This window comes from Nomascus leucogenys, chromosome 1a (genome assembly GCF_006542625.1).
Source record: "Nomascus leucogenys isolate Asia chromosome 1a, Asia_NLE_v1, whole genome shotgun sequence".
In the NCBI taxonomy this organism is placed as follows: domain Eukaryota; kingdom Metazoa; phylum Chordata; class Mammalia; order Primates; family Hylobatidae; genus Nomascus; species Nomascus leucogenys.
Window position 1 is genome coordinate 63,702,002 of NC_044381.1, and position 17,168 is coordinate 63,719,169.

The window sequence follows — 17,168 nt, forward strand, 5'->3', positions numbered from 1 at the left end:
GATGAATCAGAATTAAGAAAACACAGGATAAAAATCACATCCCCTCCAGTATTCCAAAGATGTCCTGCCACAATTCTTACTGCATTATTTTAGTCATTTCCATCATTAGACAATAATTTGGGGGAACGATGCTCATTAAAAACCTTGACTCAATGTTTGGGGCAGATTGTTAGGAACATACAAGGAAATGAAGGAAAACTCACATCAACATTGTAGCTTCCAGAAATTACATTCACTGTTTGCTTTTCTACAACACAAAGACTAGCACTCTCCTGGGAAGACTTCCCTCAACGCTCTCTGCAGTTCTGAAATTCCTAAGTAGACAATGAGCTCCCCTTCTATGTGCTGTTTCTCCAGTTTTTACCTGAAAGCAAAGGCAAAAGCTGTGTCCGGTATATGAACGAACACAAGATGAACTCACACAGAGTAAAATCTGCTGTTGCGGGCAGACATCTGAACAATTTAATCTTTACTTTGCCACCCAAATGGATAGAGCTCCGGGGAAATCAATACATGCAGTAGAAAGCAAATTTGATAAGAGAGGGAATCTCTTTCCTTTTTAGGGCATTGGAGGGTTTGTTTTGTTTTGTTTTGTTTTGTTTTAAAGAATGATACTGATCAAATCTTTGAGTCCTATGGGCAGAGCTTTTCAAATAAAATATTTTAGAATCTTTTGAACTCATCATTTTTAGCTCTATCCTCTATAGGGGAAAGACAGAGCACTCCAGGCACGAGGACTCTGTGTGTGTGTGTGTGTGTGTGTGTGTGTGTGTGTGTATGTATGTTGAGTGGGGATGTTGACTAATGAATGGGCAAAATATGTGTGTGTGAGTGTGTGTGTGTGTGTGTGTGTGTTGAGTGGGGATGTTGGCTAATGAATGGGCAAAATATTAGTCCAAAGGTCGAGGAGAACTTGGAGTGAAATAGCAGGAAAGAGTGGAATGCAGGCAATCAGGCTTCCTGCTAATCATAAGTAGGAATGTAGCCTGGAACCCAGGGGTTCCTCTGCCATGATCACATACTTTGGGATGCTCAAATGCTCTCCAAATATAAAATAAACCATCCACTCTCATGCCTCTACACTTTGCACATGCTACATTTGTCTCCCCCTTATGCATCTGGCCAAATTCCAGTTTTACTATTACTTCCTTAAGAGGGCCTTCCCTGTACCCCAAAACCAAGGTAATCTTTTGTCTGTGGTTTCATATCATTTATTTCATACCTCTATTAGTCATACATTACTATGCATGCTTGCAAGTTTATGTAGCATTTTGGTATTCAGATAATTTGAGAAATGCCATAATGTACATGAGCACAGAACTATATTACAGGTGGTGAGAAATCCTGAAATAAAGAAATCTGTTTAGCTTTCTTTAATGCAGGGTTTCCCCAGGTTATTTGACCACATATCACCCTTGTGCCCCATATAAGGATTAGTTTACTAAAAACTGGTATTATAGGGAAGGACATTTTGGGAAAAGTTGGTTCCTGTAAACTCTTTGAGGTTAATGACTGTTTTTTTTTTTTCTTAAAGCATCATTTTTTAAAAATTATACTTCAAGTTCTGGGATATATGTGCAGAATGTGCAGGTTTGTTACATAGGTATACATGTGCCATGGTGGTTTGCTGCACCCATCAACCCGTCATCTACATTAGGTATTTCTCCTAATGCTATCTCCACCCCTTGACAGACCCCAGTGTGTGATGTTTCCCTCCCTGTGTCCATGTGTTCTCATTGTTCAGCTCCCACTTATGAGTGAGAATGTGCAGTGTTTGTTTTTCTGTTCCTGTGTTAGTTTGCTGAGAACAATGGTTTCCAGTTTCATCCACGTCCCTGCAAAGGACATGAACTCATCCTTTTTTATAGCTGCATGGTATTCCATGGTGTATATGTGCCACATTTTCTTTATCCAGAATGACTGTTTTTTTATATCACCAGGGTATGCAAGAATGTACATATAAATACATGTAAAAAGTGCTTATTATGTGTTTGTTGAATGAGTGAAGGAATGAATAAGTGATCAATGAAGAAGCATCATTCTGATGTTGAGGCTCTGACTGGACTTACTATATAATCCCATGGATGGCTGGAAGGTGCGTAGTCTTCTTAGACTTCCTCCCTTCAGCCCTCAGGTCAGCTTCTTTTTCAGCCAACAGTATTGACATAGGGGGACCAAGCAATGCTAGTAGGAAAAGCTGCCTGCCTTGGGGAAGTATTCTATAATAGCCAAGGAAGAAGAGGGAGAATGGGAAAATGGAGAGAGGGAGATTGGAGGGGAAGAGGGAGTGGGAGAGGAAAGAGGCAAGTGTTTATGTCAGGGGTGACAGCACCCTACCAGCAAGTCTTAGTGCTTCTCAAGGATGACCACACCACCATGCTTACGTCTTGACCCTTCTGGTCAAGACAATAGAAAATCTAGGGCCTCTTTTTCTCACCCCTTGGTCCCTTTAGTCTTCTTCTTCTTTTTTTTTTTCTAATACCAAATGCTATGTGCTTTTAAGTATCCAGGAGGGACTCAAGCCATCTTGAAATAGATCTCACTGAATGGTGTATTTGGAGATTTTGGTAAATAGCATTAGGCAAGGAGAGAAAAGTAAAATATTGGAACTCAAAGGCATCTTAGAGATCATTGAATTCAAATTGCTCATTTGCAGATGCGTCAGTGGAGACCCTAAGAAGTTAAGGGTTTAGTCAAGGTAATAAAGTACTCTGATAACTGGGCCTGGAGCACAAGTATTTGGACTCCTATCCTGGGGCCCTTTCTCTATCCCTGGGGACACAAATATAGTCAGAATATTCTATGATTGCAGATGGGCGTGAGGAAGGACTAGGAGAATTACACTCTTCAAAGGATGAATTGCACTCAGGTAACATAGCCAAATGGATGATTTGACACTAGTCCATTGGTCTGTTGCCTCTTCCAAGAAATATATGTTCTCCCCAGCCAGCTGCCTCTTGCCATCATTGAGGGTGAAAAACACTGAATAATCACTGAATCATAATGTTGGTTATCCACAGGGTTTGACTTCGGAACTAATTTTTAACTGATTTGGGAAAAGTTCTTTAACACTTCCCCATTGTTAAATTTGCATCTCTGTGCAACTGTGATAAAGACACAAGAAATAATTGCCATTTTGATGCATCAGCCTTTCAAGATCCTTTCTGTTCCTTGTATTAGATTCTTAAGATATGACAGAAAAACAATCTCAAAACTAGCCTATTGTCACACATGAAGAAAAAGTCATCTGGCTTTTCTTTCTTGAAACCCCAAGAGATTGTTAGTTGCTTTACTCATTTACATAAAGCTCTCAAGAGTTGGTGACATTTTATTATTTTGAGTTAACCTGTCTTTTAAAATACTCATGCAGATTCATGGATTACTTTGCCATGACTGGTTATCATTCACTCCACACAGAGCACTCATTTATAGTGTGGTTCCTACAAAGGGCCCCAAATGAGGATGGGCCACTTATTTATAAGGTAAAACTATGGGCTATCCGTAGGAAAACTCCAATCCTTTGTCACTGTCAAAAGTGCTAAACAGCACTTTGGGAGGCCAAGGCGGGTGGATCACCTAAGGTCAGGAGCTCGAGACCAGCCTGGCCAACATGGGGAAACCCCGTCTTTACTAAAAATACAAAAATTAGTTAGACAAAGTGGTGGGTATCTGTAATCTCAGCTGCTTGGAAGGCTGAGGCAGGGGGAATTGCTTGAACCTGGGAGGTGGAGGTTGCAGTGAGCTGAGATTTCACCACTGCACTCCAGGCTGGGCGACAGAGCGAGACTCCATCTCAAAAAAAAAAAAGGGGGGGTGGGGGGGCTGAACCTTGCTTGTAAAGGTAGGAAGTGCATTAACATGCTTTTTTTTTTTGTCTTATCTCAATTTCTTATGTAAGTGACCCCAGATGCATCTAAAGAAACAGTTTCTGGGGGATTCTTCTGTACTCTTGCTTCACCTTTTTACTCTCCATCTATTGAAATAATGTCTGTCATGTTAATCCACCTAAATACACTGCTGTGATGGTGTCTCTCCCCTGCCCAAACACCTGTGTGGCCTCCCATTGTCAATGAAATAAAGTTAAAATCTCTTTCCTGGCATTCCAGGCATTTTAGAATTTGCCCCTGCACTGCTTTCTCAGCCACATCTCTCCCCGCATCCACCCCTTGTAGCACCACCACTGTATCATTGCTCTTAGCTTTTTCTCATCTTTGTCAAAATCATACCCATCCCCGAAATACAGTTTACTTCTTTTATCATGTCTTCTAGGACATCCAAGCAGTGAGGGACCTCTTTTGTCTCTGAATTCCCAACACCTTTTTTTTTTGGTGGGGGAAGGAGACCACTCTTATTGCACTTGACACATACCACCCTTTGTTAACATCCATTTGTGGTAGAAATCTCTTTTCCTTTCTTGAAAGCATCTTCCTTGAAGCTGGGAAGGGGCCATAGAGAATCTGTCATTTTAACTGTCATTTTCCCCATTATATCTAATGCTGGGACAAATTAATGAAAATGCTAGATTTGAAGTTGCGTTTGTTTTAAACAGGCAAGCTCCATGAGACTCCAATCTTTTTATTTGTGGTTACTTATAAAGAACTTATTCTAAGAAGCCTGAACGTGTTGTAAAAGAAGGGAAACTTATCAAATGAAGGTTGCAAAATAGAAGTTGGCCAACAGGGCCTGACCTGCAAATGTGTTTTATTGGACCAGACTGTGATTTTAGAAAATATTCACCAACTTTTAAAAATTTGGGAAATTTCACACACAAAAAAATCCCCTGCCTTCCTGATGATCTTGAAACATCAAAAGATCTGGCAACCTGGGCTTACATTCTCACACAGCAGCAACTCACTGGAGCCGAGTAGCCTTTGTACAGGGTCTCTGCTCTCTAGTTTGCCGCAGTCTTCACCCAGCCCACATGCCATTTGCTTATACTACCTGCCTGGCTGTTATAGGAAATTGAAACTGAGACTCTGGATATGAAGGAGAAGATAGAATAGGAGCAAAGAGAACAATAAGGTTAGGATGAAGACTGTCCAGAGTCAAGATAAGCTGAAGGATGAGCACTTTTGAAAAAAAGAGTTGGAGACATGGTTAAAAATATTCAAATGAAGAGATGTGACAGTGAATGAAGAAAAATGGAAAGAACCATAAGAGGTCATCACGTCTTCAGGCATGGGGACACGCTGTCACCATCAGCAAATTATTGGGGTAAGTATATTACCCCAATATCTATGTGTAAATGATCAAAAGAGAAAAAGTTAACTGTTTGCAGCAGAATAAAAATTCCTGTTCTTGTTCTTGTGGAAAAGCCAGCTGCCAGAAGCTTCTCACTCCTTGGAGACCTTGGAGTCGAGGATGAAATGTCTTACAACTGTGGGGACACCTAGGCTTTTCCAAAGCCTACCAGGGTCCAGGTGAGAGCAGTGGTAACCCACAAGTAAGTAAGCCCTTGCCCTTGTCTCTCTTCTGTGGAGGACTTCTCCCCAAAGCTGACTTCTCGCTGGTAACACAACCTCACCTCCCATTTTCCTTGCAGAGAAGCAGCCTTCTTGGCCACTAGGGGGGCCTGTTGCACACCACATTCAGAGCTAATCATCAGTATTGGCTCACCTCACTGTCACTTGGGAAGTTCTTGGGACCCATTCCCATCGTTTGATCTATTTTCAGTGAAAAGTAACCTAGGATTTTTCCAGCCTTGTCTTTAGAAATGAGAAATATTGAACAACAAATACACAAGAAAGTAAAGCATAATATGGAAATGTGAAAATGCAAGACTAGGCCACAGGTGAAGGAGAATCTTTAAGGGGGTGGCCTTCCCCTTAGCTACAGAGCTCACAGCTGCAGTTTGTCTCTACCTCACTGTAGATCCTTCCCCACTCTTCTGCTGCACCTCCTGGTTCCTACTTAGTTCCTATTCACCCTCCTCCCTCCTCTCTTCCCTGCTGACAGAAGCCACAGCTAGGTCAGTGCAGGAAGTGGGAGGAGACCGCAGAAAAATTTATCCTGGGAAAAGGACTCTATTTGACCCCAGCTCACCCAGTTCACTCTTGAAGGTGTGATCCTGTGGGAGAATGGAGTGGACATTCCGAATACTTCCTCCTCCAACAAACCAGTTCACATTGGGATTCCAGCGGTTCACAAAGCCACAGAGATGATTTTCTTCAAAGTCACATTCTGGGGAAGGGAAAGAAAAACACTTCATGGAGACACAGTGTCACACCTGGGTACACCCATCCTACTACAGAGTTTGCTCTTAGATATTCAGAAGTTTCTGTCTTCCTTTGCCCACTGCGACCTTTCTACCAGGACCCCTGCACAATATTGGCCAAGAAGAGAGACAGATCCTGTAGTGAATCAATATTCTAATTCATCATTGGCCCTTTGGATTGTGGCCCTTCCACTTATTAGCCGTGTCACTTGGAGCATGACTTACCACTTTTTGTAGCCTCTGGGTCTCCATATGTGAAATGGGGACAATGTCCCCACTTCACAGAGCTATTGTAAGTGCGGAGAGCTCCCAGCACAGTGCCAGGCATGTAGTCAGTGCTTGGTACAAGTCAGCTATTTTTATCAGTCACCTCTGTCTCAAAGCACTGTTCAGGGTTATGTTCTTAGCTCTAGAAAATTTTTTCCACAACACTTTCTTGAATCTAGTGGCCCGGCCCTCCATTCCTTTCTCTTCTCATGATGAACAAGTTGCCCAGAGCTGAGGGGCATGTGTCCGAGATGCTAAAATTCCCTGTTTTTCTTATAAATCAGAACCCAGCTCAAGTCATCTGGTAAGAAACAAAGATTCAAAAACAACTAACATTTGTTGTACTCCGGGTACTAGATTCTTCACACATGTTCTTCTCCCTTAAGCCTGTCAAATGATCCTATGATGTAGCAATTGCCACCTTACAAATAAGGAAACAGAGATTGAGTGTACCCTCTGTTTCCTCCTTCCTGCCAGGATCTTGACTGGTGTAGTCAGCAATGTGTTTTTACATTAGCAAGCCCTGAAAATTTCTAAGATTTTCATTTTCAATGTTTCCACCACAGTGTCTGCTAACCAATGCCCTAACATTCAGTGCCAAAGGCTGCCTAAGAGTAAAATAAAAAGCAGAATATTCCTCAATATGCCAGGCTCCATTCTGAGCGCTTTACATAAATTAACTTATTCAACCCTCAAAGCAGCCCCATGACATAGGCACTGTTACTAACCTCATTTTACAGATGAGGAATGGAGAGAGGCAGAGAAAGTACCCAGAAAGAAAGAAGTCAGACTGTGATCATAGAGTTTAACAAGATAAAAGTGTCGGCATCCTTTGTTTTAAACAAATCAGAAGTCACCACATCATTTGAAGAAAGGCAATTAACATGTCTTACATGTCCAGCACTGTATATACCAATTATCTTCATAGCCACGATATCATTCCTCCTCCTAAGAATCCTAGGAGGGAAGCTTTTTATTCCCATTTTACGGATGCCAAGAGGCTGAGGCTCAGTAAGCTGACTGAGCCAGCAGGTGGCGCTCCACGAGGGGTGTCTGACTTCCCTGTCGTTCACAAGCTGTGCAGATGCCAGGTGGAAGCTCAGCGGGAGGCTCAAGGAAAGGAGCCTGAGCCTCACTGTGTCTTCAGAAAATAGTCTATTTTCTTTCACTTGCGCTAGAGGTATCATTGAGGTCAAAACAGAGAAGTGAAACTTAAGGAAATTAGCAAAGGCTTTGTTGTTGTTGTTGTTGTTGTTGTTCAGAATATTCTTTGACTCTCCTTTCTCTTCCCCATCACATTCATTTAGCCTTCAAGAGCTGTCAGTGCTGAAAAATCTCTCAATTCTACTGCCTTTTTCCGATTCCACTGCTAATTCAATATTACCCTCATTATGCCCCCTCTGTAAGGTCACAGCTGCTTCCTAGGGGTTTTCCCACCTGCTATGCATTTTCCTTGTACCCAACTCATTTTCCACGTGGCAGCTGGAGTCATCTGAAAGTGCAGCTGCACACTTCTCCCCTGCTGGCTGACCCACATGATTCAGCAGGTCCAAGCTCCACATCCTGCATCCACACTCTTCCATCACAAACTCCCTTAGCAGTCCTGGTCTTCACTTCAAACACCCTACTCAGCCTCTTGCCTTTGCCTGAACCTGCTCTGTTTCTTTCTCCCCACAGGGGTCTGGTGATGGAGAATCCTTGCCTTCCTACCCTGCACCTCCACTTAACTAAATTCTTCTCCTTGAAACTCCTGCTCCAGTGCACTGTCCCTATTCAGTCCTCTCCAATTTCCTCTCCTCCTCCCTGCGCCTCTCCACTGCACAGCTTGTCCTTCCTCAGCAGTATTTGTCATATACAGAACTAGCTTCAGTGTAGACAAATAGGAACTGAACCACCATAGGACACGGTTTATCCTTTCTTTATGCCCTCTTGGAAGCTGGCACATAAGAGACAGCCAACCAACTCTGCTCAAGTGAAATCTAAGTGACAACTGTGATTATTAAGAGGAGAACCGTGGTGTGCCAAGAGAGAAATAAGGGAAAGGAGGTAGTACAATGTCTGCTTGTCTGCCACACGCTACAAAAAGCTGAGTTTCCAGCAATTTGTAAATTATTTTAATCAGAATGTGTTGAAGTTAAGGTGGCAGCTCTGAAGTTACAGTTCCTGCATCTATATTTCTTTCATTAATCCAGACTGTACAGGCAGATTCTAATGAGCCTTCCCACACTGAAGACAAACAACATACAGTATTCAAATGAACCTAGCAAAGAATTTAAACCAGTATGCATTATGCAGTGCATTCTATAAAATACTTGGTCTTTAGGATTGATTCAGTTCCCTCTGGCAACAGTAACTTTTAGAAAAAGATTCACAATTTGATTCAATGAAAATGAAGCCCACTTACCAATACAGTAGCCGGTTGTCATCTTGATTTCAAACAGTGCAATGCTGGCTGTGTTTCCCTGTCCTAGTACACCTTCTATTAAAATCTGCACAACATATGAGGAAGAAGGGGAGTTAGACTTCAAAACATCATGTTTCCTTGGTTCAATATTTCAGCTATTAGTCTGGAGCTGTTCAGCCATTTAAGGCAAAACAGGATTGTTAGTCTCAGCTAATTGCTATTGGATACCAATTTCACTACGGACTTTACTAAAAGAATGTGTGTGTATGTATGTGTGTGCATGCGCATGTGCACATAAACTCATACATCAAAACTTCGAGGTGAGTAAGGCATCTGATAGAAGCTCAGAGTCAGCTGTCTTTTCTTCTCTTGCTATCCCAACCACCACCATCTTCAGTGCTTGTGGTAGCACTTGTGGTCCTGTTTCTGAAAGTAATCACTTTTTCTCCTGTGGTTTTAGCCCTATATTCTGCAACTATGCTGGCAGATTTAGGAGGTGATAACTGCTGGGAAGAAGTTGTTAAAGAGGGAACTCAGAGCCCCCATGCTCCATCCTCAACCACTGGCTGACAGGGAAGGACTCCAAGTAGACAGCAGGTATAGGAGAGTAAAGTATTTCAAGCTTTTCAAAGAAGTGGGATGGGATAGGAAATTGAAAGGCAGATTAGTAATGGGGAACGTTTTCATGATGGCTCCATTGTGTCTTCGATGAAATATTTTCAATAAACATCACACTTCATGGCCAGGTGTGTCTGGATCCCATCCTCCTTCCTTATCCAGTCCACACCCAGCTTCACCTTACATTCGCTACCTTCCTTTTCCAGGACTCCCAAAGGAACAACTTCCCTCTTTGAAAAGGAAATGGAACATGTCCTTTAAGTATCTTTTCTCTTTTAAAGTATTTTCATTTTCCTTTTATTATAATGTTTTGTTCAAAATTTGTAGCAAAGAAATGATTAAGAAGATAAACAAACATATAGCACACACAATTTAGAAGGATGAAATAAAATTCTAGAAATGAGAATACTCCCTAAAGCCATAGAAAATCTATTTTCATTGAAGAGGTTGGTTTAAGCCCCATTTAGATTTTTACAGAAGGCTCATTTAAATAGACGGGAAAGAAATCTGGGAAGAAGCTCTTTTAAGAAATAAACAAAATGTTAATTTCCATTGCTAATATTCTTCTGTGGTATGTATCTTATGAAACATCACATCATAATCCAGGAGATAACTAACCTCCACGTCAGAAGTTTTCATAAGATTTTAGAATAGTATAAAGCAAAGATAATAGGCCCTATATCTTTCTCCTAAACTCTACCTACCTTGAATTTCTTGGAACTATTTTGCAAATCCAAACTGGCTATGAGCCAGCTGTCTGAAGGTTCCTTAGCTGACCAAAGCAAGCGATCAAAGCTTTCATCTTCAAATCTCATGTAGAGATTCAGCTGGCTGGGATCTGACAGAGACTCCGAAGATGTGGTTATCTGGTAGACCAAGCGGAGGCAGCTCCATTCCTCAGCCTGTAAGTCAGGACTTAGCAGCACAGCTTTCTCTCCCTGCTTGCCAAAGGAGGTATCCACATAAATGTAATGGCCTGGAAAGAGAAAGGAACACAGGAAAAGGATCAATTTTTGGCTTGCAACCTGGAAAAATACGCAACTGCAGTCCAGTAAGTCTCTGGGCAGATAAACCTGCAGATACATTTTGTCAATCCATTGAAAGTTGCCTGAACACTGGATCACTGGCCTCTTTTGAAAAAATTAGAAAGCACTGAGGCCATGTTACCAGATGATGACAACAGGCTGGAGCTGAGTGGTGCTGCCTCTTCAGAGGGTGGCAAGTGGTCTCCACTTTGCCATAATTGCCATCACTCCCTCTTCACTCCTGACACTGAGTGTCTCTGCTTTTTATTCTTTTACACCAGGCCCATTTAGCACATTGCATTAATCTCCCTGGTCCCCACAGGCATATGTGTCTGCAGGCTGAGGGACATCAGAATCAGAAGAGCGGCATGACTGAAGTCAGAATAACTAGGTGGACTCAACCTTCTCCTTACATAGCTCTCCCCATTACCTAATGTTTCAATCTGCATTTAACTTGCATCATTATGTAGACTGAATTGATTTGGTTACCTAAGCCTGGATCTTGGGACCTAGGCAGAAAAAGTACATTGTAAGCTATTTTTTTTTTTTAAATTAGGAATAAGACTTCCTTCCCTTGACTCTTCCATGACCAGATTTCATAGTTCTGAGAACTAAATGAGGAAACACTTGCAAAACATGTAGCACAGGGCTGGGAAAGCACTGGACACTCTGGGACTAGCAATTGTCCTTCCTTCTCTATCCTCACTTCTCCTTTCGGATTCCCTCTTTCCTCCTTTCTCCTTCTCCTCCTCTCTTCTGTGTTCTTATTCCCCTTTCTCCGTCCTCCTCCTCCTTTCCTTTTCCTCTGTTCATTCTCCTTCCCTTCTCCCTCTACCCTCCTAATATTGACAAGTTCTTTCTGCTGGCTGTACAGGATGTGAAAAGCATTTCTATAAAAAAAGGTGGGGCATTGAAGCCAAGAACCTTAACTCGAGCCTTCCAAACCCACCTCTGGCCATCTGGTTTCCTATATCAATGATCCAATTGCCTGTGGGTCTTTGGGGACCTCCTGGGCCTTTCTGGCCTGCAGATTCTCATGCTTTCTCGGAGGGCCCCACATTCATGGCTGTCATTCAACCTGCTGTCTTTCATCCTGTGGCTTCCACCTCCCTGTGTCTGCACTTCAGTCTCTCTAACCGTAAACTCTTACTAGAAAGGATCTGAAAAGCCTCTTTGTTTTGCTTGATGTTCTTCAGCCTGTCCTCCCACGCTTGTTGTCTCAAATGCCCATCCCAGCCTGGATCCTTATCTCTGTGGCGAGTACCGACAGGCTAACTGGAGCTCAGATGACAGCCATCCTCACATGAGGGACACAGTTAGGGCATTGTCTTCAGGGATCCTTTCTTGCTGACTGAAGGATTTCAAGATCAAGATCTAACTCTTGCTGGCAATCTTCTTAACATAGCAACCGCCCACTGGGTGCAGATAGCAATTGCTTCCAGATGCCAACCCAGGCACCCTTGTGGAGAAATCTGGCCCTTGCAGCAATTGCTGCCACTACCATACCTCCCACGTACAGGCGACAATCACTGCAACTCAGGCCCAAGTGCTGTTCTAAGTGCTTCACACGCATTTCCGAGGTGAAGGGCTTGTTGGGTTTGACTATTCTAAGCTGGGGCTCTTGAGGTCAACCCTTTTTTGGATAAAGTGCTGCTTCTTGTGGCATGAGGAATGTATTAGCGCCATCCTCTTTCCCCACTCTTTGCTACTGCCCCAAAAGAAGGGACTTCAAGCAGGCTGGGTTGGGGGAGATCATGTGAGTACCTCAAACCTTTTCCAAGGAAGTAGAGAGTTGGGACGTGGAGTATAAAAGAGGAAAGAAACAAAGACCTTGCTATGTCCTATCAACATTCATATCAAATACCAACTTTGCTGCCATGGGAGGCTCAATTTTCCCTGGGCACTTCCCCAGCCTCCCCTTTTGTCTCCCTCCCCTTTTTCTTTCCCCATTCTAGAAAGGGACAACTCAAAGCAATGCTCTTAAAGTTGAGCCCAGAGTCACCTGGATATCTTGTTCAAATACACATCCCCAGGCCCACCCCTCGAGTTTCCAATCCAGTAGGGCTGGGGTGATGCTGCATTTCTAACAGATTGCATTTCTTAGACGTTCCAGGTGATACTGATGCTACTGGTCTTTGAGAACTGTTGACTTACAATGTATGGACAGGTAAATAGGGTTCATTCTCCAGCCACCTCTCATCTACCAAAGAAAGTGCAGGCTCCTGTAGCATGTAAAGGAGGCAGGCAACAGTTCTGCTGGAAGGTACAACTCAAATTTAAGTGAATGTGTGTTAAAGCAGGTGCACAGAGTCCATCTGCTGGTGATTATCTTGGCTTTTCAGTGAGTGCCATAAAAAAATTCTCTTGACGTTCTCTCCCACCTGATGAGATTTTACTATAAGCTTATGCTAATGTTCTCTTGTCAAGAACCTTTGAGAGCACACACTATATAAAATGTACTATTTAAAATATCTAGATTTTATTCTGTGTGATGAAAGTCAGTGCTATTCATTGAGTGATTTTGACATCTTAGCCATAAATGTGGGTTATTTTAAAATATTGGAATTTTGCATTTAAATTAAAGATCTCATATTTGTTTTTAGGTCACGCCATGTGAACGTGCCTCTTAGTTGCATTACAGTCCATGCAAAGAGGTATCTACCCAGCTGACTGGATGCAATCCAGCCAGCAGAATGATGCATTTTCCTAGACCTAATCATTAGCCCAAGCACCGCCCACCTCCACTATCACTGCCAACTTCAAGACTAATTTTCTAAATTAATCACTACATTTTCCAGGCCTGCTCCAGATACAGCCTTAGAATCCTTCTAAACATAGTGCTCCATGTAACCACTACCAATCAATCTGAGTTGGCACTTGAGTTGAAACTACTTGTTATCTCTGTTTGTGGCTTCAGTGTAGGGGTATATTTTGTGGTCACATTATAGCTAATTTGAACTAGAAGGAACATGGTATATTTTGAAGAAGTTTTAGAAAATATAGGATGAGGAAGATATTAATGTCAAGGATGTTGCCTTTCCCTGCCTTGTCACTAAGAAAATTGCTATTCTAGAATAAATGTGTGAGTTCTTTTTACTTAAAAAGAATCATTTTACCACCAAGTGAATTAACGAAGTTTTCTTTGGGTGTAAAATGTTTTATTTATTCCATCTTAATCAGATTGATATTTGGAAGTTAACTTTAGAAATAATTTGCATTCCATAGAATTCACCCTTTTAATACAATTCAGAGGTTTTTAACATGTTCATAAAGTTGTGCACCATCACCAGTATCTAATTCCAGAACATTTTCACCATAACCCCAAAAGGAAACCCTGTATCCATTAGCAGTCATCCCTCATTCTCCCCACCCCTAGCCTCTGGAAACCACAAATCTACTCTCTGTCTGCCTGAACTTGCTTATTCTGGAAACTTTATATAAATAGAATTATATAATATGTGTCCCTTTGTGACTAGCTTCTTTCACCTAGCATATTTTCAAGGTTCATCCATGTTGTAGCATATATTAGAATTTCATTCTTTTTGGGGGCTAATATTCTATTTTATGGATATACCACATTTTATTCATTCATTAGTTGATGGACATTTGGATTGCCTCTACTTTTTGACTATTATGAATAATCCTGCCATAAGCATTTTTATGCAAGTGTTTTTATATACAAAAATTTCAATTCTCCTAGGTGTATGCCTAGGAGTGGAATTGTTAGGCCACATGGAAATTCTATGTTTAACTTTTTGAAGAACTGCCAAACTGCTTTCTCAAGTGGTTGCATCATTTACATTTCCACCAGCAATGTATGAGTTCCAATTTCTCCACATCCTCACCAACACTTGTTATTGCCCATCTTTTTTTTAATTTTAGTGATCCTAGTAGATGTGATCTCTGATTATGCTTTTGATTTGCATTTCTCAAGTGACTAATTATGTAGGGCATCTTTCATGTGCTTGTTGGCCATTAACGTACATCTACTTTGGAAAAATGTCTGTTCAAATCCTTTGTCCATTTTAAAAATTGGGTTGTCTTTTTATTGTTGAGTTATAAGAGGTTTTATACATTCTGGATAATAGATCCTATCAGATGGAAAATTTGCAAATATTTTTTCCCATTCAGTGCTTTGTCTTTTCACCTTTTTTTTTTTTTTTAAATGGAGACAGAGTCTTGCTGTGCCACACAGGCTGGAATGCAGTGGCGTGATCTCAGCTCACTGCAACCTCTGCCTCATGGGCTCAAGCGATTTACCTACCTCAGTCTCCTGATTAGCTGGGACTATGGGTGTATGCTGCCATGCCCTGCTAATTTTTTGTATTTTAGTACAGACGGGGGGTTTCACCATGTTGCCCAGGCTGGTCTCGAACTCCTGAGCTCAGGCAGTCTGCCAGCCTTGGCCTCCCAAAGTGCTAGGATTACAGGAGTGAGCCACCGCTCCCGGCTGTCTTTTCACCTTTTTTATGGTATCCTTTGAAATATAAAATTTTTAAATTTTGATGAAGTTTAACTTTCTATTTTTAGTTTTTTTTTTCTGCCTTTGGCATCATAGCTAAGAAGCCATTCTCAAATTTAAGGTCACGAAGATTTACAGCTATGTTTTTTTCTCAGAGTTTTGTTGTTTCAGCTTTTACATTTAGATCTTTGATCTAATTTTTGCCCGTTGAATTTTCTTGCCACCATCGTTGAAATCAGTTGAGGATAGATGTGGGGTTTATTTCTGGACTTCTCAATTTGATTCTATTGATCTATGTTTATTCTTATGCCAGTACCATAGAGTCCTCCTTACTGTAGCTGTGTAGTAAGTTTTGAAATTGGGAAGTATGAGACCTCCAACCTCATACTCATTTTCAAGATCATTTTGACTATTCTGGGTCCCTTGTATTTCCATATATATTTAAATATCAAATTGGGAATAATGTAGAACACCATAAAGTTCACTGTTTTAACAGTATTCCTTCATTTTTCTTGAATACATGCTCCTGAATGTTGTAAGCCTTTGGTTAACTTCCAGAGTTCTTAAAAAGTTGATTTTGACCATTTCTTCTGCTGTTCTCATTGGTTTTACGGGGAGAGGATTCTCTGAGGTCCTTACTCCACCATTCTTGCTGACATGCTCCCTTTTCTCATCTTTTAAAACCAATAAGAATACAAAGCAGTGCTTCAGAGATGTTAGAGTAAACAAAACAAGTGAGAAAAAGGCAAAGAAGGGCAGAAATCACAGGGGGATTGGGAGGTTGACTGTGATGCATCAGGCCAGGGATCTGGGGGAGATTTACCAACCACAGTGTTGGAGAAATGGCATCAGGAGGAGAGGGAAGGATCCACTTCAAATATGGCTGCTTAGGCAATTGGAACTGATTTACTAGACATTTATTAGAGATGATAAAACCTTTATAAAGGGTCAGAAAAGGGCCATAAACTTCCAAATAATTTTTTTAAAAAGTCAGCAATGAAAAACAATCATTAAGCCATCTTGCCAAAAAGTACAGACTCCATATGCCCTAGGGTTTGAAGATGTCTCCTTGTCACATGCAGGCATCAGAAAACAACAGAAAAAGCTTTTCTGTTTAAGTGAAGTCAAGCCATAAATAATTGAGTCTTGAAGTCATGTTCAATCGCTGGACACATCTGCATGTCCAGAACTCAATGTATCGATAACTTCCAGTAGCCATGGCACAGCGTGATAGGTCTAAGTCCCACACCATCACTGTGGCAGCATGGTCAGGGCACAAATCACAGGGGGCTTCTTGGCACCCATGGAATTCTATTAGCTAATGAATACCGAATGCCCCGTCCTTCAGGTGTGATAATCATGCTGGGGTGACTGCGTGGTACAGTGGACCCTACTCAGGATTTGTAAATTAGAACCTAGGTTTAAAACCTTATGACACACACACAAACTGAATCACTAGCTTATTTTCAAAATGGGAGTAATAAAAGAAGAGAGCCACTTTACATATACATTCAATATGTGGAAAATCAATGTACTTAGAAAAAAACAAACCAACTAAAAACAACCCAACCACTAGTATACGACACACACACACACACACGAAATATGTTTTTCATATGAATAGCCACTAAATGGAATCTATTTCATCTAATGTTTAAACAAGTACATACCTCCATGCAGAAAGAAAAATTGGCTGTGTTGTACATAAAAATGGCATAATATGCATAAAACCATGTACACTGTATTCTGTAATTTAAGGAACTCTTAAGAGCAATTTTGACAATGTATAATTTTCACATTTTGTGCTGACTTCAGACTGTAAAACTGAAGTGAGATAAGACTTCATATCTATAGGGCTGTTGTGAGAACCTGATAAAATGATGTACAGTCATGCATCACTGAACCATGAAGATAGGTTCTGAGAAATCGTCATTAGGTGATTTTGTCATTATGCAGGTATTATAGAGTGTACTTCATGAACCTAGATGGAGAGCCTACTACACATGTAGGCTATATGGGACAGCCTATTACTCCTAGGCTACAAACCTGTAACAGTATGTTACTGTACTGAATACTATAGGCAATTGAAACACAATGATAAGTACTTGTGTATCTAAACATACCTAAACATAGACAAGATATAGTAAAAATACAGCATAAAAGATAAGAAATAGTACA

At 41.2% G+C, this 17,168-nt stretch overlaps 1 protein-coding gene across 3 annotated transcripts in view; it reads right to left on the reverse strand.

Moving 5' to 3' along the window:
* The window catches only part of MAMDC2 (MAM domain containing 2), a 181,809-nt gene that overhangs the window by 107,797 nt on the left and 56,844 nt on the right, over nt 1–17,168 (reverse strand). For all 3 annotated transcript variants that reach the window (XR_001114319.2, XM_003267395.4, XM_030810034.1), the window contains exons 3-5: nt 10,208–10,479; nt 8,886–8,970; nt 6,043–6,180 (exon numbers count right to left, since the gene is read on the reverse strand). Coding sequence is in view for 2 of the 3 variants with exons in the window: in XM_003267395.4 (XP_003267443.1) it covers nt 6,043–6,180; nt 8,886–8,970; nt 10,208–10,479 (495 nt within the window). In the remaining variant the exon portion in view is untranslated. The remainder of the gene's footprint in view (nt 1–6,042; nt 6,181–8,885; nt 8,971–10,207; nt 10,480–17,168) is intronic.